Raw genomic sequence first — 23,274 nt, 5'->3', positions numbered from 1 at the left:
AGTTCCCTGTGGTTCGTGGTTTATTGGCCGTGCCTTGCCGCTCGTGCTCTGGAAAGCCTTTGGCAGGAAACCGCAATGTGTTGTGCTGCAGTTTGCACTTAAGTGACAATTAATTAGCCTTGATTATGGGTGACAAATCACAGCTTGGTTTTCTGATTGCTCATTAATTCCTACTTTTGTTTGCTTAGTGTTCGCTCATTCATGCCTACTGAGAAACCTTTGGCTGCTAGTTCTTTTTGGGAGGAATGGGCCAGATTCAGCTGAGGACAACCCTACCACTGCTGCTGGTGAAACAGGCCTGATGTAAAGGCCCGATATGTCTAGATGCATAAGGAATAGTCAGTATAAAAAATATTTTACTTCATTTCCTTTTAGTTTGCATAGCTGAAAGTCGCTGTACATGTACAAGGACCTCTGCTTAGGGTTTTTTGGAAAAATTCTGCCTTCTTGTGCTCCATCGTGTTGACTTTTAAAGTTATGGCCATAGCGGTAATACCCAATTTGAGGAATTACAAAAAGAAAAACCCATGTGCAAAACAGAATGAGGACATCGCGATTACATAGCTTCACCTGTTACAGGGACCACTGCGGTCAGACCCCCCCTAGGGATGCTGTGCTGGGGGTGCCGGCCCTCGGGCTGGTGCCAGGGGCTGTCCGTCAGCGTCCGCAGCTCCTTGGAGGTCTCGTTGTGTAAACGTCAGGACGAGCACGAGCACTGACTGAGCGCTCCCCCGCACTGTTTTGTGCGTGGCGGTGGGAGGCGATGGGCTTTCCCTGGAAACCCACTGCACGGAGCCTGGCCGAGCTTACCGGAGGCAGGACAGCGGGGACAGACAGGTAGGCAGCATCTGCCTTGGAAAGCGCTTTCGTCTTTCACGCAGTAATAAGCTTTATTAACAAACTGAATTGCACAGCAAAGCCCTCCTTGACAGAAGAACAGATATTCTGGAATTCGAATGCCTTGTCCAGCTGAAAAGGGATTTAAAGTAAATCATCACCATTGGCCTTCGGGCAAGCTCAAAGCCAGCCGTTTTCTGCTCAAAAGAAAGTCAATAATCCTGTGGTTTTCCCACTGGTACACGCCTCTGCCCCGCAGCTCGCCGAGCAGAGGAGCTGTTAGCAGCACGCGGCAGGAGAGGACCAGAATTCACAGAGATCCCAACAAACTGGTGAATTGGCTCCAAATCAGCCACCTGGAATTAAATAAAGAGGAGGGCAATTTACTAACTTCAGGGAGGAGAATGTAAACACATTACTGCAAATGGGGGATAATTGGTGATGCAGAAAAGCTCGTATAAATGTAGCTGGGCTTCATTTTCAGAGCGGAGCCTGCTGCCCTGTGTAATTATCTGAGCCCAGTGCTGCCTTCCTAGAGCTGGGGCTGCGTGGCAGATACGGGGTGGGAAGGCAACAGTGTGTGAGTGATGGGTGTGTATAAACACACACACAGGCACACCTGTATGGACATTTCTAGATGCTTATGTGCACGCCCACGTCTGCATATGTATGCTGAATTTTCTTGAGAAGGACTGCAGTTTCTTTCATATCAATCAGCAGAGATTTTGTTGAAGTAGCGATGAGCAGCAAAGTTTATTCAGTTTCCTTTATATATGTGTGTGTGTGTGTGCAGGTATATTAATTACGTAATTTACTTACAAATATATATTAAGTATGCATATATATATATATTTCACTTTTGTTCTGACTCCTCTAGCTTTGCCACAAGGCACGACGTTATGCGCAAATACATGAGCACCTCATTTTTATGGACAAAAGCATTCTCCTGTAGCTGCTCGTGTGCAGGAACTCAAGCCTGCAGTACGGGGCCAATGCTTGCACCTCGGGTACTTGGTGTTACAGCAGTGATTCATACCTATGTGTAGGGAAATATTCAGTGTGTATCCAAAGTGCAGGGAGGTGATCCTCAGGAATATGTTTTGTGCCTTTGTTTTGTAGGTCCCATAAAACTCGTTGCTGCTACATTTTTATTTTTATTTTTATTTTTTTGATTGCTGTTCATCAGCACCTGACATGCGTTGTCCTTTTCCTCTGCTTTATATTGTTTCTGAATTTTGGGCCATGTTTTCCAGATTTCATTTTTTGTTCGGTAATTTGGGATAAGAGAGAATTTGATTTGGTACAGAATTTATTGTTAGAAGCACGTTTATTCTGCACACATGAAAACTAAATCTTGTGATGTTATGTGTACATCCTCACTGTGACAACAGCTCAGATGGCAAATAGCAAACTGGAAAAATAAAAGAAAACCAGTTGCTCCAGCCAGTTCAGGGCAACTGAAATAAGTAGCGTGAAGTTACACAGAAACACAGTAAAAGAAATGGCCTTTCTGGATCGTAGGTCAGTCTGCCTCGTAGGGTCACAGGGATCCAGAACCTCCTCCAGTTCGAACAGCTTTAAGCTTGCTGATTCGGATGGAGCATTGATGTTTATCTCGGTGGGGGTTTGGGCCCTAGGGCAGGAGCAGGCACCCTGCTGCGTTTCTGGCATCAAGTGAAGAACAAGGAGTGCATCTTCAGGGGCTCTGCTGGCAATTCTTACTTGCAGTGCTGTGTTATTAACAGTAATGGTTATTGGTTTAATTGGCAGCGGTATTGGTGTAATGCCAGCAACACTCAGGCTCTCTTTCAAGACTTCTACCAAAGCTGAGTGAGCATTACTTGGGCTTCTGCTCTGCCGTAAGCAGGAGGCCACAGGGGCGAAGGCTGACAGCCTTCAAAAAGTGGAGGCTTTCTCTGAAGGAAATGGTTTGGCTCCCATGAACCTTACAATGACATGATGGAAAAGGATCTTAACGCTGAGTTCTCTGAGTGAGTGGTTAAGACTCAGTGTTCCTAGATAAACAAAAGGAAGGGAAAAGAAGAAATGGTCTTGATACACTGCATGAACTCATGCAAATTCTCTTTTTCTACTGAGAATGCTTTCTAAAGCTTGAGACTGCAACTTTTGTCTGTGTGCAAGCCAGTTTTTCTGGCTTTTTTTTTTTTTTCCCTCCAAGCAATGCTTTGATGATATAGTTTCCAAAACAAAATAACAACTATCAGAACAGCTCTTATGCAGAGCCCTAACAACAGCCAGTTTGTGCGTTAGTGGAGCAGGAATGCTTGAAATGAGTGGGCTTCAACTGTATTTTTCCATGAGTTTATTTACTATTATCAGTCTGGGACTATTATTTTTTTTCTTCAACTAATGAAAAGAAATACCATGTCCTAGAGCATGCTTTAGGCAGTCAGATGATGTCACTGGTGGTATGACACAGTATGTCAAGCTGTCAGCACTTCACTTGCATCTTCAAATGTGTAGCGCTGTGCAATGTTGCTGTTAATTACTAAACTCATAATGGATTCTGAAAAAGTGTTCGAGACCAAATAATTTTGTGCATCACTTGTATTTCCATGTTTCATCTCCAAAGACTTGTTAACCTAGGAGTTCTTGTACATTTTACAATATTTATTCTCAGTATGTATTCCTCTAAAAATCGGTGTACCAAGTGGATAGCTGCATAGGAATTTTAAATCATACTTGAAGATTTATTCATGTACACATCTATGAAAGACAGGAAAATGCTCTTCTTTTCTCTGTCCTTAGAATATTTCCCAACCTTATCTAAAGACAGTGACATTCAGCAGCTTTTTTTTTTTATTATTATTTATTATTGAAACCATGATCTGCCTCTTCCAGAGAGGTGTGTGCGTGGGACTGCACATCTCTGTATTTTTAGGGAATTTACCAAAGTTGGGCTTCTTGCAGACTGAGTGCAGGGGGCAAGGGCAAGGACTGGGAAGAAATTGTAGGATAAAGATAATTTCCCATGCAAAAGCAGCCAGATAACATATCCCGACTTTCTAGCTTGCACTGCCTGCTATGGGCTGCATCCATACATGAGTTCATGAGTAACTCCATCTGCAAACCAGTGGCCTGGACTTGAAGTTTTGCCAGACCTCTTGTGTCATGGGGACTGTAAAGTTGGGATTCAAGATAGCTATTGGAAAAACATCTATTTCAGATGCAGCAGTAAACCAAATTGAAATTAAATTTAGCTTTGTGTAGCTTTTGCGCTTTTGCTTATTCCAAAGCATGTATTTTTAAAATAAAAATGTTTCCAGCTCTGGGGCATCATAGAAATTTCTAATCTGGAAGGAGCTGGGGGTGACTCAGAAAACCCTTTGATTCTCTCAAGATTCTTTGCCTCAGAATCGTGTTTGTTTGTTTTTTACTTGCTGGGAGGCTGAAGTTGCCGGGAGCTTTGCCTGGATAGGGGCTGGGGAGCCGCGAGGGGCAGTGAGCACCTCCTGCTCCGTACCCGTCAGGGTGCATGCTCCGTACTGGTGCTGCTGTCCTGGGCTGCGCCGACAGATCCTGTCGGCAAATTACCTACATGTGCTGGTTTATACCTCGTACAGACATCTTTATTGACTCAAATTAGAGTTTATAGGCACAATAAAATCAACAGTTATGGCAGCTGGCAGTTGCAGACTGAGTTTATTTGGACTGGACTGAATGGTTTAGAAAACTGGTTGCAAATTTTCCTTTAATGGGAACTGAAAAAAAAAGAAAAAAGAGAAGATAAGCAGGGAAAATTCAAAAGAAAAAGGAAAAAAAAGCCTGTGATTCTCTGCCTGTCACACCTTTTGCTCCCCGTGCCCCACGTGTGGCTGCTGCTGAGGGGCACCCTGGCAGCCGTTGCTGCTGAGCCCCCAGAGGTGGAAAGCACAGCCCCAGCTGGGCTGGAAGGGACAGGCACAGGGACAGGGACAAGCATTCCAGGGTCAGGACGAGCACCCAACACCTCCACAGGGCTTGCAGGGAGGGCTCAAAATTGGGCAGTTTCCCTGCGGGGTGCAGCTGGCTGGGCTTCTCCGTGAGCATGAGCTGGTGTCAGGGTAGCTGCTGAAAAGCCCATTTGTTGGCCTAGTGAGGGAGCGATTTCCCCTGAAAGCCTTGCCTTCTCCCTCGCACCCACAGTGAGCGCTGGGACCCTGTTAAAAGCTAATGGCCAGGAAAAGAGCCGTGCATGGTGAACATGACAGACTCTGCCCAGCCGCAGCGTGCCCAGGCTCCGGCGTCTCGGGCAGCATCTCGGCGCACGGCTGTGCTCCGGTGAGCCCCGGCCGTGCCGCGGGAAGCACAGCCTGTGCCAGCAGCCTGCCCAGCCGGGCCAGACCCAACCGAATTCTGGCAGGCAGCGTTTGCACCTTCCCAGGGCCACCGGGTGCCACGGTGCCCCACGGTGCCCCGATGCCGTGCCAGCAGCAGCCCCGCAGCGACCCGGAGCTGGCAGCCTGCAGCGGGGCAGGGACCTGCTTTATGGCTACTGAATTCAGCCGAAGAGGTTTCATTTCCTTTCTGCCCTTTGGTAAATCTTTTCAGTTTAGTAAAACAAACATGTAAGCTGCCAAACTGTAACAGCCAGAAAACAGGGTAATAGATGAGAAAATACATGGGCGAGTCAGACGTTGTATAACTGGCGAGGCAGATGCCAAAACCCAGTGAATGATTTCTGTCTCTGAGCTGCCCAGGAGAGGAGAAAAACTTTTTTTCATGGATGAAGATGCTGTCAGTCCTGGTTTCCTCGGCCAGGGAGCGGGAGCACTTTGGCTCCTCGGCAGCTGGCAGACCGCTTGAAGACAAAGCTCTGAGCGAAGCTTGTCCAGCCACAGCGCCGAGCGAAGCGGCTGCTGGGGAGCTGAGGGTGCATCGGGGGCAGGAAGGGGCAGCCATGGCCGGGTGTGCTGCGCGCCCTGAGGCAGGCAGCAGCACCTGCACTGCTTGCACAATTCATCCCCTCTTTGTGATGGGGAGGGGCAGAATTGCAGCCTCCTTGCACGGGGGAGCAGGATGCTCCCTTCTGCTGCTCCTGACGCAGGTCTGGACCTGAGCTTCTTGCCCCTGGCTCAGCACCACCCGCGAGGCAGGGCTGGACCCTGTGCCTCCGAGCGGGGCGTGGGCAGAGAGCCTAGGCTGCAGCCAAAAGCTTCATGTGAGACTAATGAAAACCTTCCATGCCTTCACGTCTTAAATCCAAAGTTCCATCCTCGAGGCGTGTGATCCTTCACCTAAGCAGCTCAACAAGCCACTCCTGCACTTCTAAATCAGACCAGACACAGCGTTAGAAAAACGCAGCACTGGGAACAGTTTGGCATTGGCAAGGGGACAAACAGAACGAATCCTAGGAGAGCTCTTTCGCAGTTTAGCATTTAGGATTCACTGTTGAAATAAAAGGTCTTCTACAACTACACACCACTCTTTGAGGCTGCGAACACTCCTGAGCAATGCAACCGGCATGAGGCTCTGGTCTGCATTCAGAGCGGTTCGGTTCAGAGCCCTAACTCCATGTAGCAATCAGGGGCTGTGTGCCTGCGAATGATGCCTCAGCCGGCAGCGAAGAGGAGCCGGGGCGAATCTGTCCCAGGGCACTCACCTGAGGTGCGTGTTGCCAGCACGCCAGTGCCAGCCGGGTCCCAAGGCTGAGACTCCCAGCAGGCTGCAGCTGGCACAGAGGCACCACCTCCGAGTGCCCTGCAAGATGAAGTGAAGTCAGTGGCAAACCTCTCCTTGACTCCTTGACTGGAGCCAGGATTTCACCCAAGGTCACTTCCTCCTACAGAGCTCTCCCGAAAAGGGCAGAACAATGAAAAAAAAAGCATTGCACATGGTGAGCTGTTATCCTCAGCGATTCCCACAGCCGTTTTATTGCCTGAAGGAGGAAGAACGTGAACCCTGGAGGGAAGAACTTGCCAAAGTATTTAACATTTTTACATCTTGCATAGAGCTAAAGGTTCCCAAAAATCTTTAAAAATAACTTCAGGGATGTTTATTCAAGGCCTAAGGCTAGGCTAAGTAGAGTTTGAGACGTGGTTATCAGGGAAAAGCAGCGCAGTGGAACGAGCACCAGCGCACTCCTTTTGCTTGGGGCCGGGTGGCTGAAGCAGCCGTGCCAGGCAGCGTGGTGCTGCAGCCACCTTTTCGGTGGGAAGGCCTGGGAACGGCTCCGGGGCTGCTGCAGGGGTCGGGAAGGTGCTGCTGAGGCGTTGGGGTGCTCCATCCTTGCCTGCATCCCTCGTGGGGAAGTGAGTCCAGGGGAAGCCTCCTCTCCTCTCCGAGACGTGCAGGCTGAGAGAGCGGCGCGGATGGCAATGATACCAAATACACCCGCGGTTTTTTTCTGTTATAGAAATGGTTCAGTATTACTCTAAAACAATCCCTCCGAAAGAAAAAAGTCTTTGCCGGTTGGCGCTGCTCTGGCTGCCGAGGCGCGCGAGTGCGAGCCTCCAGCGGGGGCCCGGAGCGCCGGAGAGGCGGCGAGAGGAGCGCAGAGAGCCCCTGCGGCGGGGGGGCTCCCAAGGGCATTTCTGCCGAGCCTCCGGCCTCCTCGCCGGCGCCCGGCACCGGGGCGAGAAGAGCCACGGGGGGCTCGGGGACAGCCCCGCCGCCCGCGCCCGGCTCCGTTCCCGGCACCGGCGGCCGGGGGCGCCCCGCAGCCCGCAGGGGGGGCACGGCCGGGCCCGGCGCTGCCGCTCCCCCTCGCGGCCGCCGCTCCCGGCGCAGGCGGCGGGGTCCGGATCCGGCTCCGCACCGTGCCCGCCGCTGCGGCGGTGGGGTGGGGTAGGGATGGGGACGGGGACGGGATGGGGATGGGGATGGGGGTGGGGATGGGGATGGGGATGGGGATGGGGATGGGGATGGGGATGCTGAGGGGGCCGGGCCCCCTCCCCATCCCATCCCATCCCATCCCATCCCATCCCATCCCATCCCATCCCATCCCATCCCATCCCATCCCATCCCATCCCATCCCATCCCATCCCATCCCATCCCATCCCATCCCATCCCATCCCCATCCCCATCCCCATCCCATCCCACCCCATCCCATCCCATCCCATCCCATCCCATCCCATCCCATCCCACCCCATCCCACCCCATCCCCATCCCACCCCATCCCACCCCATCCCACCCCATCCCCATCCCATCCCACCCCACCCCACCCCACCCCATCCCTCCCCATCCCTCCCCATCCCACCCTCCCATCCCTCCCACCCCCGCCCCGCCCGCCGCGGCCGGGGTCCCCCTCTCCCTGCGGGGGGAGCACAGCCCTCGGCGGGGCCGGCAGCGGGACGGGGGCGCGGCTGCTCCCCGCTCCCCGCTCCCCGTCCCCGTCCCCGCCCCCGCCCCCCCCGGAACGCCCCGCGCTGCCGGGGGCAGGGGGCTGCGGGCACGGCGAGAGCCGGGCGGGGCGGGGGGTGCCCGGAGCCCCTCCTGCCCCCGCGGCCGGGGGGGGCCGGGCGGGAGCGCGGCGCGGGGGCGAGCGCCGGGGAGCGGAGCCGTGCCGGGGCCGCGCCTGCCTCCGGCCGGGAGCGGCTCGCAGGGCTCCGCACGCCGGGCTCGGCGCGGGACGGGGCCGGCCATGGAGAAGTTGTACCTGGCCGGCAGCAGCCTGTGGGCGGCCAACGGCTCGCTGGGGAACGGCAGCCTCCCGGCGGAGAACCAGACGGCGGGCAGGAACGGCACCGCGGACCCGCTGAAGAGGAACGAGGACATGGCCAAGGTGGAGGTGACGGTCCTCTGCCTCATCCTCTTCCTCGCCCTGACCGGCAACCTGTGCGTGCTGCTGGCCATCCACACCACCCGGCAGAAGCACTCCCGCATGTACTTCTTCATGAAGCACTTGAGCATCGCTGACCTGGTCGTGGCCGTCTTCCAGGTCCTGCCCCAGCTCATCTGGGACATCACCTTCAGGTTTTACGGGCCGGATTTCCTTTGCCGGCTGATCAAGTACTTGCAGGTAGTGGGGATGTTCGCCTCCACCTACATGCTCTTGCTGATGTCCCTGGACCGGTGCTTGGCCATCTGTCAGCCGCTGAGGTCCCTGCACAGGAGGGCAGACCGGGTCTCTGTCCTCCTCACCTGGCTGCTGTGCCTGCTGGTCAGCATCCCTCAGATCCACATATTTTCTCTGAGGGATGTGGGGAATGGAGTTTATGACTGTTGGGCAGACTTCATCCAGCCTTGGGGACCCAAAGCCTATGTCACCTGGATAACCCTCATGGTCTACATCATCCCTGTGTTGATGCTGAGCATCTGCTATGGCTTAATCAGCTTCAAAATCTGGCAGAACGTGAAGCTGAAGACGGCTCACGGGCCCAACGTGGGTCTGAGCTCCAACGCCCGCAGCGGGACGGCGTTTGCCAGGGTCAGCAGCACGAGGCTCATCTCCAAAGCCAAGATCCGGACGGTCAAAATGACCTTCATCATAGTGCTAGCTTTCATAGTCTGCTGGACGCCCTTTTTCTTCGTGCAGATGTGGTCCGTGTGGGACACGAACGCCCCGCAGGAAGGTACGTCCTGCTCCCCCGTGACTGTGCGAGGGCCGCTTAGCCCAGCGACCGCGGGGACACCCGCCAGGGGCTGCGGGGCAGCCAGAAACTCAGCTGGGTCGGGTCTCGGGGGGCTGGGAGGGGGACAAAGAGAAGTTCTGAACACGGAGGAGAAATGGGAGGGGCAGCGGTGACCGTACCTGGGCAAAGGCTAGCTCAGCCCGCACAAATCCAGGGCAGCTGTGGCTCCGGGGTCGGGCTGTGTGGCTGGCGGTGGCCGGGGAGGTGTCGCTGCTCCCCGAGGTGGCTGTGCGAGCTCAGCCCCCCGGCTCTGAGTTACCCACACCGGCTGCTCGCGCCTGCTCCATGCAGCAGCTCCCACAGCACAAACTGCTCGTCTCATTGCCCAACTTCTTTTCTTTTGCAGTATCGTTTTGTCCTCGCTGACTTCTTTGCTTGCAACTATTTTGCCCTTCTTTCACCCTCTTCTCCTGCTTCCATCCACCCAGGGACTGTGCCGCTGTTATTTTATCTCTGGCTGGAGCACGGTTCCTCCAGAAACCCCCTGATTTATGAGCGAAGGCTTTTCCTAAAGGATGTGGTGTCACTGATTTGTCATTTTTTTATACTTGGTGCTGGCTGCTCCTGTCGTCACTAAGGTTGCAAGCAGAGTAAAATATATTACCCTCCTTGGGTTTGCGTGCTGTAGCTGGGCGAGTCTGTGCTGCCTCTGCGCGGAGGTGTCCCTGCACCTGAGGGGTGAGCTTACAAGAAAAACTCCGCACAGCTTTGTGAGCTAGGAAAAAGGACAAAAAAGCACACTCGGGGACAACTCTTCCTTGGACAAAGTGCCCCTAACTCATCGAAGCACGGAGCCTGGCGATGCCGAAGGCTGAGGTGGAGCCGCGGCTCCCCGCTGTCTGCCCACAGTCCTGCCACAGCAGGGGCTCCGCAGCCGGCACGCGGCTGGGTCGCACCACGTCCTCGTGTCTTGTCGTTAACCGGTGTCAGTTATACACTCGTTAACCGGTGTCAGTTACACATTCATTACACGGCATCAGTTACACACTGCCAGTGTGAAGCCTGGTGTCTCCGGCAGCCCGTGCACATCTGTCCTCCCAGCAGCCAGAGGAGCCCTCCTGCCTGGCTCCAGCTCTGCCTTTCTCGCCTCTCTCTGTCCCTTCCATTCCAGGTGGAGACACGAACACGGCTTTTTAAACCCTCCTAGGTGCTCCAGGCAGCTATCTCTTGGTTTTCCACCTGATTTAGGCTAGTCAAAACTTCCAGTTTTCAGAAGCTGGATGAAGCTGTGTCTCTCCCTCTGGCTGTATTTCCAGCCTGCAGTCTCATCAGAAAGCGAAAGCTCTGCCGCTGCCGGTTCCCCTGGTGGGGCTGCGCGGGGCAGTCGGGTTCGTAGCCAGCGCCGCTCACGGGTCGCGGCAATGCCTGCTTGGTTGTCAGACTTGCCCCTGCCTACACTGTCAAACGGGCAGTGCCACCCTTTCTGTTGCTTTGCTTTGCTGGGCGATGAGGGCTGCAGCCCGCAGCACCCCAGGGTGCCCTCCCCCAGGCCCTCCGTCCTCCTGCGGGCTGCCCCGGGGCACGAGAGGGGCTGCAGAGCCCGCGCTCTCTGCAGAAGCAGCAGGTTTTGCCTCTGCATTTCTGAGGGTTGCCCTGAGTCCCAGATTTTTGGTTTTTCTGTTTTCACCAAAGCTTAGGCTGCCCTGGCTGGGCAGAATGACGGGACGCTGGCGCAGAGGTGTGCCAGCAGCAGGGGGTGAATTCAGCCGCTTCTCGTGCTGCGGGAGCTACAGGCGGTGTGGGCGCTGCGCTGGACAAGGCGAGGGGCAGCGAGCTCACCGCGCTGCCAGGCAGCAGCAGGGCTCTGCCACCTCTGCCTTGCTAAGAAAATTTTTAGATTTCTCCACATAGGATGTCGTAAAGAGTATGCCTGGCAAGGGAGGCTGTTTATACCTGCTGCTGCGGTGTGAGCAGTGCGAGGGGCCGGGGCCTGCTCCGAGGGGCTGGGGGTGCCAGCACAGCGTCCCAAAATCAGACATCCCCACCTCGGCAGGGGCGAGCGGCTCTTGAGGCACTCCTGGGGCAGCTCCCGTGATGCTCGCCACGCACAGTGGGCCCCGTGAAGCTCAATTTATGTGCCTCGGAGACAGGAGAGCTGAGTCAGCAACAGATGGATGATTGCTTTTTTTTTTTTTTATTTTTAAGTGACTTGCTGTGATGTGTCTCAGGTCTCGCACCTGGGATTTGGAAGCAATTCCCCATGGCTTCCTTTTAGCATATACTTGAAATTAAAAGCAATTGGACCAGCCATCACTTGAGCAGGAATTATGCGTGAGTGGGTTAAAGGTGCATTTGGAAACCAGCACTCACTATTTGTGCTTCTCTTCTAGTTTCAGAGGGGCGAGCGGATTTTTGCGGAGGCAGAAAGGCAGCGAGCACAGCCAGACCCCCGTAACACCCGCACTGCACACGAGGAGAGCAGAGGAAGGGCTGGGGCGCGGGGCCGACGCAGGGCACACCGCCCCCATGGCGCTCAGCACCCGGGGCCAGCGTGGCTGCCAGGCTCCGGGGCCAGCAGCCCTGCTCAGACAAGTCGGTGCTGGTCTGAGCTCTCGGCCATGGGTGGGAAACTTGGGTGCTTCGTGCCGTGCCGGTGGGGACAGCCGCGGGGATGCTGTGCCTGGCACCGCGCCGCACCACCGCCGCTGTCCCGACAGCCGTGTTTGCAGCCAGGAGCCGTTGCCAGGCTCACAGATTTCATTACTGAAATGGAAATGGCCATCATTTCCCATGGCAGAGCTTCGTACGTGGAAATTAGTTTGGAGAGGGAGGCGAGAAAAATGTCTCTGCTTTCAGGGGCTGGGACAGTGCTGTGCAGAGGCGTGGATGTGGCCGGGCTGGCGGGCACCGTCCCTGCAGCCGTGTTTTGGCGGTGGGGACACCTGGGAGTGGTGCCCCTGGCAGCCCCATCAGGGGCACCCTGGGGATGTTGGGGAGGGTGGCAGAGACCCCACGGCCTTTTCGAGCCACTGGCTCTTTATTCTGGGCCCTGTTCTCTGCCGTGCCCCCCAGGTGGGCCCTGCAAGCGCTGACTGCAACTGGAGGAGCAGCTCTGCCTCTTTGCGAGGTGTCGCTGGGTTAACATCCCAGAACCAGCAGCACGGGAGCCGAGCAGGGCAGACACAGCTCCTCTGGGAAAACCCTGAACAGGAATTCATTAAAACTGGACTTGCTGCCTGCTATTTTTGTATCTCACTTCGTCTTTACCAGTGCTGTTGCTGTGGTGTTTCTGCAGCAGGGCCGTGTGTCCCGGGGCGGGGCAGGCACCGCTATGCTGTGCCCGGTGCCCTCCCGGGGGCTCACCCTGCCCCACAGCACCCTGATGCCGCTTTCTGCCTTGCAGCCTCTCCCTTCATCATCGCCATGCTCCTGGCCAGCCTCAACAGCTGCTGCAACCCGTGGATCTACATGCTGTACACGGGGCACCTCTTCCACGACCTGATGCGGCGCTTCCTCTGCTGCTCCACGCGCTACCTGAAGTCGCGGCCGGCGTGCGACCTGAGCGTCAGCAAGAAGAGCAACTCCTCCTCCTTCGTCCTGAGCTGCAAGAGCACGAGCCAGAGGAGCTTCGCGCAGCCCGCCGCGACGTGAGGCACCACCGGCCCGGCCCTGCTTCTCCGCCGTGCTGAGCGCCTTCAGCACGCCCCTGTAAAAAAGCTGTGACTGGGACCAGAGAGGGGGTTTCCGTGTAAATAGGTGTATATAGGTCTGCGCGAGGGTGAGCATGGATGGCGTTTGTTATTTAACTGGGGCAGGAGCGAGTGGAAGACTTCTGTGCTCGGAATTTCGGCGGTGCGTGGCGCTGAGCAGCACGAACCCGGTTCCGAGCCCATTCGCCGCTGAAGCGGGTGGCTTTCCAAACACACGAGGGGCAGGTTTTGTCCCGAGCGATCGCCAGAGCTGGGCTCACCCCGACTGAAGGGAGCCCCCTCCCCGCTTCCCTGCGCTGGGCAGGCGGCACGGCTGGGACAGAGCGGGGAGCGCGGGGCTGCGGGGCGCCGTGGGCTGGGATGGGGTGGGATGGGGTGGGGTGGGGTGGGATGGGATGGGGTGCCATGGGGTGCCATAGGGTGCGATGTGGACCCTCGGGCCAGGGCCGGGTGTCCCTGTGTCCAGGTGTCCCTGTGCCCACAGCTGTGCCCAGGAGCGCCGCCAGTGGGGCTGTGCACGCCGGGCAGTGGGAGCGAAGGAAGCAGACACGACTGTAGGATCAGGGGATGTGTGCAATAATACATTTGCTGAACGCGCTCAAAGCTTCTGAAAGGCTGGCATTTGGGATTGCATCTGGGCTCCATGGGATTGAAAAACTCCTGCTGAGTCCCCCGAGGCCGAGCTTTTGCTTTGGGTTTACTGTAGATAGCAGTTAGTCTTTTACTCCAATGCAATCTTGCTTTGTAGTGCACGAGGTCATGCTTATGGCATGGATTTTTATTGCAAAGAAATACCTGTAAATAAAATTTTCGGACTGTGTCGTGATGGAAAGAGGGAGGGGAAGTGCAGAAGCATCGCAATACTAAAAACTTTACTAAACTGAAAACTTTACTATTTTTAAAAATACTAAAAACTTGGGATGCTATGGTTTAAACACAAGACCTGAGTACGCTCAGCGTAAGGATGCTTTTGTTTATAGAGCACTGCACCAAGCACTTAAGATGTGTACACCACTTTATACATTGCATGAAGTTAGCCGTGGTCCAGCCCCTGCAGGGTGGAACAGCTTGGGGTGGCTGGGAGCCCTCCTGTGGCGGTGGGCCTGGGGGTCCGGCAATGAGGACGGATGCTCCCACCCTCGCTCGGGTTGCTTCTCCTGTGGGCACCCGCAGGGATGCCGTGCAGAAGTGAGGCCTGTGTGCACTCCGAGGTAACCTGATTTGGCCTCACGTGTTGGGAATGAGTGTGAAAAATGCATTTATCTATGTATTAGTTTTATTTTTTCACTGTCATCAACAGGTACATTTTCACCTTTCATATTCTGGCATTCCTTTGATTTTTTTCTAGTAGCACCAAGTGACTACGACGCAGCACATTCAGTCCCAGCATACTTCACAGACTGGTTTAAATCGTTATGAAAACATACAGAGCTTTTCCTCCTATGGTCATCCTCTTTCCCCTTGAGAGTCACTACCTCCCTCACGGAACAAGGAGGGGACCCTGATGTGCTCGGGCTCCTTTGAACGCACAGGGGCTCGTTCAGACTCGCTCTTCTCTTGTTCTGTGCCCCCACACCCTGGGGTGTCCCCGGAGGGTGCCTCGGCTCTGCCTGCCCACAGCAGGGCACGGTTCACCCCGGGGCCGCCCTCGCTCCGCCGGGGTAAGCGCGACGTGACGGCGATAGTGAGCTGTGCCGGGGCGAGGAGGGGGCTCAGGGGAAGCAGGGCGCTGCCGTCATGTCGGGGCGAGGAGCTAGGGGCTTGTCCCAGAAAGGGGCACCGGCCGCGGGGCCGACACACGCTTCAAGAGGGTCAGAGGGAAACAGAGGTGCTGACAGCAGAGGTGTGCGCTCCCTGTGCAGGGAGCCTGGAGATCACCGCGGTGGGGAGACTGGAGTTTTGGAGGGGGGTTAGTTCAGGATGTGAACTACTAGGACAGCAACAACAAAATTAAAAAGACTGTAATTCCAACATTGTTTTTAATTACTTTTATTCCTTCAAAAAGCTTTAAAAATGCTTGTGGTAAAGTGTTATTGGAAACTTTTTTTTTCCCTACAAACATCTAGATATCTTTTTTCTTGCGTGTACCTCTCTCCGTCTCAAGGCCTGGTGTTGCTGGAGCATCAGTGCTACGTTGCTGTGGGATAACGAAGGTCCACAGTCCCAAGTCACTGGAGGAGCACCAATAGAAAATCTGGCTCTTCCTTGTCCTTGGCACAGCACTAGCAGAGACTTTGGCTTCAAGTATTTGTTGGCAGCCAAGGAAAAAAAGCACATGAATACAATTGAGAATAATAACTGAACAATGAGACCTCCTGGGCCCTGATTCAGCAAAGCACTTAAAGACAGAGCCAACAAAGCACCTCACGGTTAAAACACAGCTCTGCGGAAGACGGGCCAAACAAACTGACTGACAGCCCAGGGGAGGAAACGGCTCCGAGCTGCACCCTTCCCCTCTCCCCCTTTTCAGGAGTGCCGCGTTGCCCCCAGGAGGCTGGGCCCCGGCCGGACACGGGGGCAGTGCTGGGGGTGCCCGGGGGTCCTGTGCCCCCCACATGCCCACCAGGAGCGCTGGCAGCCCTGCGGCACGGTGTGTGGCAAACGCCCTTCCATGGGCTGCGGTGACCCGTGCCTTCCACGAGCATCCAGCCCCGGTGCTGGGCATGGCCAGGTCCCCTCCTTGGGGGGCCTGTGGGATCCGTCTGCTCCCTCTGCTCCCCGTGGCGAGCCTGCTGCCCCCTCCGTAGGCGCTGCCTGTCTGCGGGGAGCACCCACACAGCTGCCCTGTGTTTGGTGCTCCCAGGGGCGTCCTGCCCACAGGCACAGCGCTGCTCTGTAATTCAGCAGTGAGCATCAAACTGCCACGAGTGGCTGTGCAGTTGTCGGCAGCCCAAGCCCTTCACGTCCTCTCAGAAGGCAGACACAGCATTTCATACACTAATCGATTTGCTTCTTGAAGCTCTGCTGAAATGGGAACACACAGGGAAAAAGAGTTTTTTTTTGTTTTGTTTTGTTTTGTTTTTCACTATTCTATCCATAAGCCTTTTGTGCAGCCTGATTTAATACAGAAGCTTTCACAACAACAATTATTTGCAGCAAATAATTCATATGCGACTATTTTTTTTCGGGTTATGCTAGAGGGAGGAGGCAGGGCTGTGTGGGGCAGCTGGCAGCATGCTGGCAGCTCTGCTGCTCCCTCCCTGCTCTGCAGCTGCAGGTGGTGGCCCAGGGCCATGGTCCAGGAGATGTGGCAGTCCAGGAGATGCTGAGGTCTGGGGGATGCTGAGGTCCAGAAAATGCTGAGGTCTGGGGGATGTTGTGGTCTGGGGGATGCTGCGGTCCTTCCTGCAGGAGCAGGGCATGATGCCAGGTTCTGCCAGCACTGCTGCCTTTAGGATGGATCGAGGGGCAGCTCGGTGTGCCTCCTTCTTGGGAGAGAGTCCCGAGAGCCAGCTGTGCCACAGGCTCCTGCGTGCTGCACAGGTCCCCCAGGTGAGGTGGCAGAGTGACCGAGGTGGGCACGCCGCGAGTTGCTCGGGAAACCGGTGCAGCACGATGGTTGGGGCAGCTGTCGAGATCTAGGTTTCCTTCCGCAGAGCAACTCTGACGTTGCTGCAGATCTTGGAGAGCGCCTCGAAGAGTGGGTCACAGAAGGTGTGGATGCAGAGGGAGTAGATGCGGCTGACGCACTGGATCTCAATCAGGTAGCTCTTGATGCAGGGCACCACTGCCCAGATGTGGCAGAAGGAGATGAGGGCAAAGAGGAAGCCCCAGACCACAGCCAGGGGGATTCCCAGGATGGCAGAAAGCAGCCGGTAGCACCAGTACTTGCTGACGGTGAAGGTGGTGTAGCTGGTTTTCCAGACACCGTCAAAGCTGTACGTTCCCACTGGCTCAGCTATCACGTCTTCAAAATCCACCTGGGAGCAGAGAAGAGGCAGCGGGTGAGCGCGGACTGCAGCGGGAGGCCAGGGAGCTGCTGCCATGTGGGGGGAGAGCCCGGGGGGGGAGCGGGGTCGCAGCCCCCGGAGCAGAGGCAGACCCCGGTGTGCCAGGAAGCCGTGCCCAAGTCCAAAGGAGATGCGGCAGGGCCGGCGGCACTCACGCTGCGCACCATGCTCACAGGTGCTGGGGCCGGCCACGAGTGCTCCGAACCGGTGATGTGCGTGGATGTGTTTACTCTGGAGGAAGCCAGAGCCCGTTCCTACCCTTTTTTAGCATTCAGGCATGGGCTGCCTGCTCGGCAGGAAGGTGGTTTGTGCTAATAAAACCCCAACAGTCCTCTTGATTTATGGTTTACTTATTTATATATTCAGAGGCAAGGTACTCAATTCAACTTGTTTGCATTCTGCCTGAAGAGGGGGAGACATCAGCTTGGCCGTGCCCTTACAGGGATATGGTGTTATATGCATGCGTTGGGAGTGTCTCTGCATTACAAATATTCTTAAAAGCCTCTGAACTATGCACAGAGATCTCGTTGCGGTGTAACTCATTTTTAGGGAATGCATGAGCCAAGCTATTTGTCTTGAAAAAAGCATGACCCTTCATTGGTAAGGCTAATGTGTCTGTTTATACCTGTCTGTCAAACTGCGATATCCCTTCTGGTTTTGGAAGCGCTTTGATTGTAAAATCATTCTGTATCATCTTTAATTTCCTGGGATTGGCAAGAGATGCTGGGCAAATATTGACATGAATTAGGAATTAACAGCCAGGCTGGTGGGTGCTGGTGAGCAGCATCCCAGCCCCACTGCCCAGCTGGGCTGGCAATGAATGACAGATCTCAGCTGCCCGACTGCCTGATTAGCTAATCAGGGGATCAGTTAATGAAGGGAGCAGCAGGCTATAAAGGAGGAGTCTCTTCTCCTCTGCTTCTTTTCTTCCAGTGTATCAGGAGAGGCTCTGAGGAGAGATGGGGCAGAGAGGCTGAACTGTGAGCTGAGCATGGGCTCTGCCCCAGTGCCTTCGGAGGGTAGCACCTACGGGTGCTGCCTGTGTGCTCCATGGCTGTGTCCAGGGAGAGGCTTTAAGAGCTCTGCCAAGCCTTGGCTGGTGCCCCTGCTGTAGCCGTGCTGGGGTCTCCAGCTCCTGCTGGCGCACCTCAGCGTGCAGGTACGGCTCTATGGCAGGGAGAACCTTGCTGCCTGCAGGTTAGGCATTGGGATAGGCTTCCCAGGGAAGTGGTTGAGTCACCATCCCTGGAGGTCTTTAAAAGACGTTTAGATATAGAGCTTAATGATATGGTTTAGTGGAGGGCTTGTTAGTGTTAGGTCAGAGGTTGGACTAGGGGATCTTAGAGGTCTCTTCCTACCTAGATGATTCTGTGATTCTGAGTCTGCTTTTCTGCCCTGGCCTGCCTCTGTACCTGCAAAGCTTTAAGGGCATTTAAAGGCCCTTAAGCCTTTAAGGGCAGGGCATTTTCCAGTTTGCTGCTGCTCGCTGCAGAGGCTTTGCCTTTGCCCTTCTGAGCCACTGCAGAGGGAGGCAGGCGAGTGGCAGTGCCCGGGGGTAAGGGCCTGGTGGTTCTGCCTCTCCCTGCCCAGCCTTATCTTTGGTGCTATTTTTAAGGTTGGAAGAATGCGAGGTAGCTGGAGTGAACACTTTGAAAGCTTCCAAAGCTGAAAAAGTATTGTGTACACGTAAGCTGGTGAGCTTCAAAATCCTCTTGGGGATTTTGGAGCTGTGGCAGGAAAAGGCAGGGGAAGGGGTGGGATGGGGGAATGGCGTGAGGGGGTTAGGGAGGGCCTGCTGTGCCCTGACACATCCTGCCCGGGACAGCTGGTGGTACTGCGAGCAGGTAGGTCTGGCGGGACATTGCTCGGCACTTGGCAACAAGCCACGCTGGAGCCCATCCCTGTGGCACGGGCAGCATGGCTGATGGCAGGGGCAGCTGACCCCGGCCTGGTGCCCTCGCTCCTGGCTCGCTGTGACAAGGCCCTGCCCTGGGCCCCCCTTCTCCAGGCTCTGTTCCCGGGGTGCCCTTTCCCAAAGCCGCGGTCCCATGGCCCAGCTCTGCTGCCGGGCCTGCCCCCGGCCCCGTGTGAGCAGAGGCAGTGCCAGGGGAGGCACAGATGTGGGGACATGCTGTGCAGGGCCTCGGGGACCGAGCCTCCGGCAGCTGTTGCGGGCATGTCTCGCCCTGCCGGAAGGTGCCCATCTATGGCTGATACTGCCCCAGCTCATCCGGGGGACTTTGATTTGGCTGTGCCCACAGTTTTAGCTGTAATAGAAAGCATTTTAATGCACAAATGCAGGCTTGCATTTCAGCAGCGCAATCAAGGTCACAACTTGCTCAAAGCCTTTGTGAGCGGGCTCGGTGTCTTGTCACTCCCCATGTCATTCACTTTGATCTCTCAAATAGTTTTAATAAAACCCTTCCCTCTCCGCCCGTCCTCCTTTGGGCCAGATTTATCTTTGGCATAATTCTAACAAATCTTATTACACGACTGACAGAGCAGTCAAGTTTCGGTGGTCAGCATTAATGCAAATGCTTCCCTTTTCAGAGATGTGCTACTCCTTTTGATCAAAAACAGACGAGGAGGCTTGCTGCACCCTCGTGCTGCCACCCGGGAGAAACAGTCTTCCAAAGAGGACAATACATGTCTAAGTGCTCTGGTACTCAGGCTGTCAACTCTTGATCATAAGTAGCTTTTTTCCAAGGTTCCCTTTAAATCAGTGGTATAGGCTGAGCCTGTTTTATTTTTGGCCTTCCACTTGCTGTTACGAATTAGGGTGCCTCCATAATTTTCAAGCCGCAGCCCATGGAGTTGCACAGCACATACAAAGAATCAGGGGTATTGCATTAATTGGAGCTGTGCACCGCACGGGGGTGTCCAGCCAGCATCTGAATGTCCCTGGCAGCGCAGGGTGGGGGTCCTGCAGCAGGTGACCTCACTGCCACCCGAGGTGCTGCCTCCTCTTGAGGCACGTGCACCAGTGACTTAAAGCCATGGCTGAAGTCAGGCCAGATGCGGAATGAAGATACCCATATACTTATTGCAGTAAGAAAGATGCTTCTCAAAAATAGCGCTTAAAGCCATACCTTCACAACGTCTTCGTTTATCCGCTTCGGGTCTCTGTTCACCAGGTCGATCTCCTTGGTGTGTTGGTCCTTGATGATGATCCTCTCCTCCAGCTCGCTCTGCTCCTCTGCCATAGCTCCGCCGCTGCCAGGCTGGCACCCGTCGGGTAAAAAGAAGCGAAATTGGGGCTCTGCAGGGGGAGGGCCTGGGGGAGGGCAGGGTGCGGAGGCGCTGCAGCAGCTGCCCTGCAGCCCCCGCGCGCCCCTGGCTGCGCTCCAGGCTAAAATTAATGCCGCACCGCCCTGAGCAGCCCTTAAAGGGGCTTTGCTGGGGAGAGCCCCTGGCAGTGTCACTGGGGGGGGGGGTGTCACACGTGCTGGGGGCTGGTGCCCCCCAGCTGCTCCTGTGGTGGCCCTTGATGCTGCAAGTGTGGCCCTGGGGGTGGGTGCCCCAGCCCAGACATGTGGGTGGGATTTTCTCCTTGCACGGGAGAAATAATGCACACGTGGGAGCAAAAGGCCTCAGGTATGTGAAGGTTCATCAGAGCTTGGTCTGGATGTCAGCTGCTTCTGTGTTGAAAAACAGCTGTTAATGTTTGTGGGATGCAAGTCTCTGAGTTGTTTTCTTGAGCCCAGTTTCTTTACCTTCTGTTTCACGTGTCAAATGGCAGTATCGTGTGTGTGGTAGCTCCCACTGGGAATTGCTTAGGGTGTTGTCTTTGAGTCAAAGTGCTTCCTCGAGCAAAGGCTGGCAGCATGACCCCCTGCGGGCAGTGACACTCGCATTGCTTTGCTGGAGGGGAGCACTCGGGGCTGGCACCTACCGAGTGCTCTCTGCTGGGGGAGGACCAGATGCGAGCACCCAAAGGTGCGTTGCCAATTGCCTGGGGCTTCACCCGCAGGGCGGCACCCAAAGCTGGCCGTGCTGTCCATGTGTGTGGGTGCTTCTCCCTTTCTTCACACGGGCAGTGGGTGGGCAGCGTGTGTCCAGCTCCCACAGTCCGTGGGGCGCAGGCAGATGTGTGCTGCCTCCCAGCTCTCCCCTTAGTGCGGAGAACGGCTCAGCGGGGTGCTGGGCGCAGGCAGCCTGGTGTAACCTTGTGTAGGGGCAGCTCCAGCGTCCTGAGCACAGCAGGCTCTTGGGCACTGGCTTTTAGGCCAGAACTGCTCTGTCACAGCTGAATTCCTCCCTGAAGAGATTTTGTGGCACCTCTGCTGCTGTGGCTGAGCTTTTACCGAAGCTGAACTTCAGGACGGACGGTGAGAGGTATTTTCACAAAACAAGCTGCTTTCCCCTTTCTCTGGGCTGAAGGAACACGCTGCTGGTGTGCGGGGGCTCCAGGAGCGGAGGCGATGAGCTGAGTAGCAGCCATCTCCCGGCAGAGCAATGCTGGCTTGGCCGGGACCCAGCGCCGAATTTAGGAGGCGCAGCTGCTGCGGGTGGAGGGGCTTTGCCCTGCACACCCGGGGGTTCTGCACCGCCGAGGGTGGGCTGGGGCCGGCGGTGGGGCGCAGCTCCTGCCCCGAGCCCCGCGTCCTGCCCTGTCCCCCGGGTGCCCGGCGGCGTGAGTCACGCGCTGGTTTTGGCTGGGGCCGGGCCGCTCCTCGGCTGCCTGCACCCAGGCACGCGGCTCTGGTGGCTCGGGCGTGGGAGGAGGAACATGTGAGCCCGGCTTTAGTGTGCAGCTAGGAAGCTGTCTCAGGTAGCAATGGGAGAATACTCTGTCTCACCACGGGGGTTATAAATAAATCTCTGAGTACTTGAAGATCGGGAGTGGGTCACCGTGTAAAAGCTTCTGGTGCCCAAAGTCTGCAATGGGCTAACAGTAACGTTGGTTTGTTGCTAAGTAGTGGCAGCCAGAAGTTCAATGGCTGAGTATAGGCGTAAAGCAATGTAAGTTTTAGCAAATATTTGATCCCTAGGGGATGGATGTAGATGAGACGTGTTGAAAGAACTTGAAGGTTTTCCTGCACTGGCCTGCCCAGGCTCCAGGCAAGCTGAGGGCACAGCAGTACGTCTGGCTGGCTCTGGGAGGGAGGGAAGGGCTTCGGGCTCGTGCCAAAGTCTGTGCTGCTGCATCTGGGTGCACGTGGATGCTCTGGGAACAGCTGCCCCCAGCACAGAGGCCTGGGAGCAGTCTGCTGTCAGCACACAGCTCCTGCCCCAAAGAGCTGCACCGCGGTCGTGGAGCCTCTTGTGCCCAGCTGAACCTTTGTTTCTCTCCAGGTTCCTTTCCTGTTGGGAGCAGCTCTGCCCCGGGCTTTGAGCCGTAGCTCTGGCAGAGGAGGAGGGTCATCCTAGTGACCATCCTGGTCACTGTTTCAGTCTGGAGCTTAGCAGAGAACCAGGGCGCAGGCACGTGGCTTGGTCCTCCGCGCCCAAACCTTCCCAACCTGCCAGGCTTTAGGACGTGAGACTCCACTGTTGGAGCTTAGTTGAATAATAGGGCTTTCCTATGGGGTTGCTTCTTGTTCCCTGCTTGACAGACCTTCTCCAGCACGGGTGCTGTGAAATGCTGGGTTTACCTCCGAGTCTTTGGGGTATGGTTCCTTTAGCTTTTCCATACATCTCTGGTGCTATAGCTGGGTGTCTGCAGGCACCTGATGGAGCTGCAGCCCAGCCTCACTGAAATTCAAACCTTTCCTTTTGGGAACGTTTGTTGGAAAGCCTTGTGACAGGTTTCTCTCTGCAGAAACAGTGACCATTGCCCCCCAGATTAGCCTTACACTTGGTCTGTAGGAGAGTATTTCTTTTTCTAAACAGATTATCAAAACCTAAGCTGGCTTGGGGGCTGGTAGGACTGGTGCTGTGAATTTAGAAGCCTTCTAGAGGTCAGAAAAATAATCTGCTGCTTAAAGCTAGCAAGTAAAATATATTTCTCTAGAGCAGAGAAGAATAAAGCAGAAATAAAGCTGGCTCATACGAAATCAAAGCTCATATGAAAATAAATAGACTAGAATTTCAGTGAGCAGTAAAAGAGAAGAAATTGGGAGCTTTTGCTGTCAAGTCCTTGGAGAGCATGTGGTATGTTGTAGGGGAGAGGTATAATACACCAAATACAAAGTGGTGCCGGTAAATTAGCCCTTCGGTTAAAGCAGGAGGGAAGATTCAGTGAACAAGTCTTGATCTTAGGACTTTTCATCCTTCAGCTCAGCTTGGTGTGTATAACAGGGAAGCAAATGGATAAATCTGTTC

General features: G+C 55.3%; 3 protein-coding genes and 1 long non-coding RNA gene across 11 annotated transcripts in view; 2 read left to right on the top strand and 2 right to left on the bottom strand.

Annotated features, from left to right (window-relative positions):
* Positions 1–4,453: 4,453 nt before the first annotated feature.
* On the bottom strand, positions 4,454–8,566 carry LOC310880154. Its single transcript, XR_014571487.1, has 3 exons — positions 8,435–8,566; positions 6,440–6,537; positions 4,454–4,559 (listed from the first exon to the last, which is right to left on the bottom strand). It is a non-coding gene; the product is annotated as an uncharacterized lncRNA (long non-coding RNA).
* Positions 8,108–14,378, top strand: OXTR (oxytocin receptor). Its single transcript, XM_083795508.1, has 2 exons — positions 8,108–9,350; positions 12,754–14,378. The coding sequence occupies exons 1-2, from the start codon at positions 8,420–8,422 to the stop codon at positions 12,999–13,001; spliced, it is 1,179 nt and encodes a 392-aa protein (XP_083651634.1). The 5' UTR covers positions 8,108–8,419; the 3' UTR covers positions 13,002–14,378.
* Positions 14,379–15,033: 655 nt separating this feature from the next.
* On the bottom strand, positions 15,034–22,116 carry CAV3 (caveolin 3). 2 transcript variants are annotated; one of them, XM_083795524.1, is made up of 3 exons: positions 20,100–22,116; positions 16,627–16,980; positions 15,034–16,213 (listed from the first exon to the last, which is right to left on the bottom strand). In XM_083795524.1, exons 1-2 carry the CDS (start codon positions 20,211–20,213, stop codon positions 16,639–16,641), a joined length of 456 nt encoding a protein of 151 aa, XP_083651650.1. In that variant the 5' UTR covers positions 20,214–22,116; the 3' UTR covers positions 15,034–16,213; positions 16,627–16,638. The 2 variants fall into 2 exon arrangements, with proteins under 2 accessions (XP_083651650.1, XP_083651649.1); XM_083795523.1 differs by having other exon boundaries at positions 15,034–16,980.
* SSUH2 (ssu-2 homolog) overlaps positions 17,952–23,274 on the top strand; it is a 34,105-nt gene continuing 28,782 nt past the window's right edge. For 6 of the 7 annotated variants that reach the window (XM_083795514.1, XM_083795512.1, XM_083795513.1 and 3 more), the window contains exons 1-2: positions 17,952–18,169; positions 20,145–20,245. The gene's annotated coding sequence lies outside the window, so the exon portion shown is untranslated. The remainder of the gene's footprint in view (positions 18,170–20,144; positions 20,246–23,274) is intronic. The other variant, XM_083795515.1, reaches the window with a different exon arrangement.

This window comes from Anser anser, assembly GCF_964211835.1.
Source record: "Anser anser genome assembly, chromosome: 12".
NCBI lineage: Eukaryota > Metazoa > Chordata > Aves > Anseriformes > Anatidae > Anser > Anser anser.
This window is presented reverse-complemented; position numbering and strand designations above follow the sequence as displayed.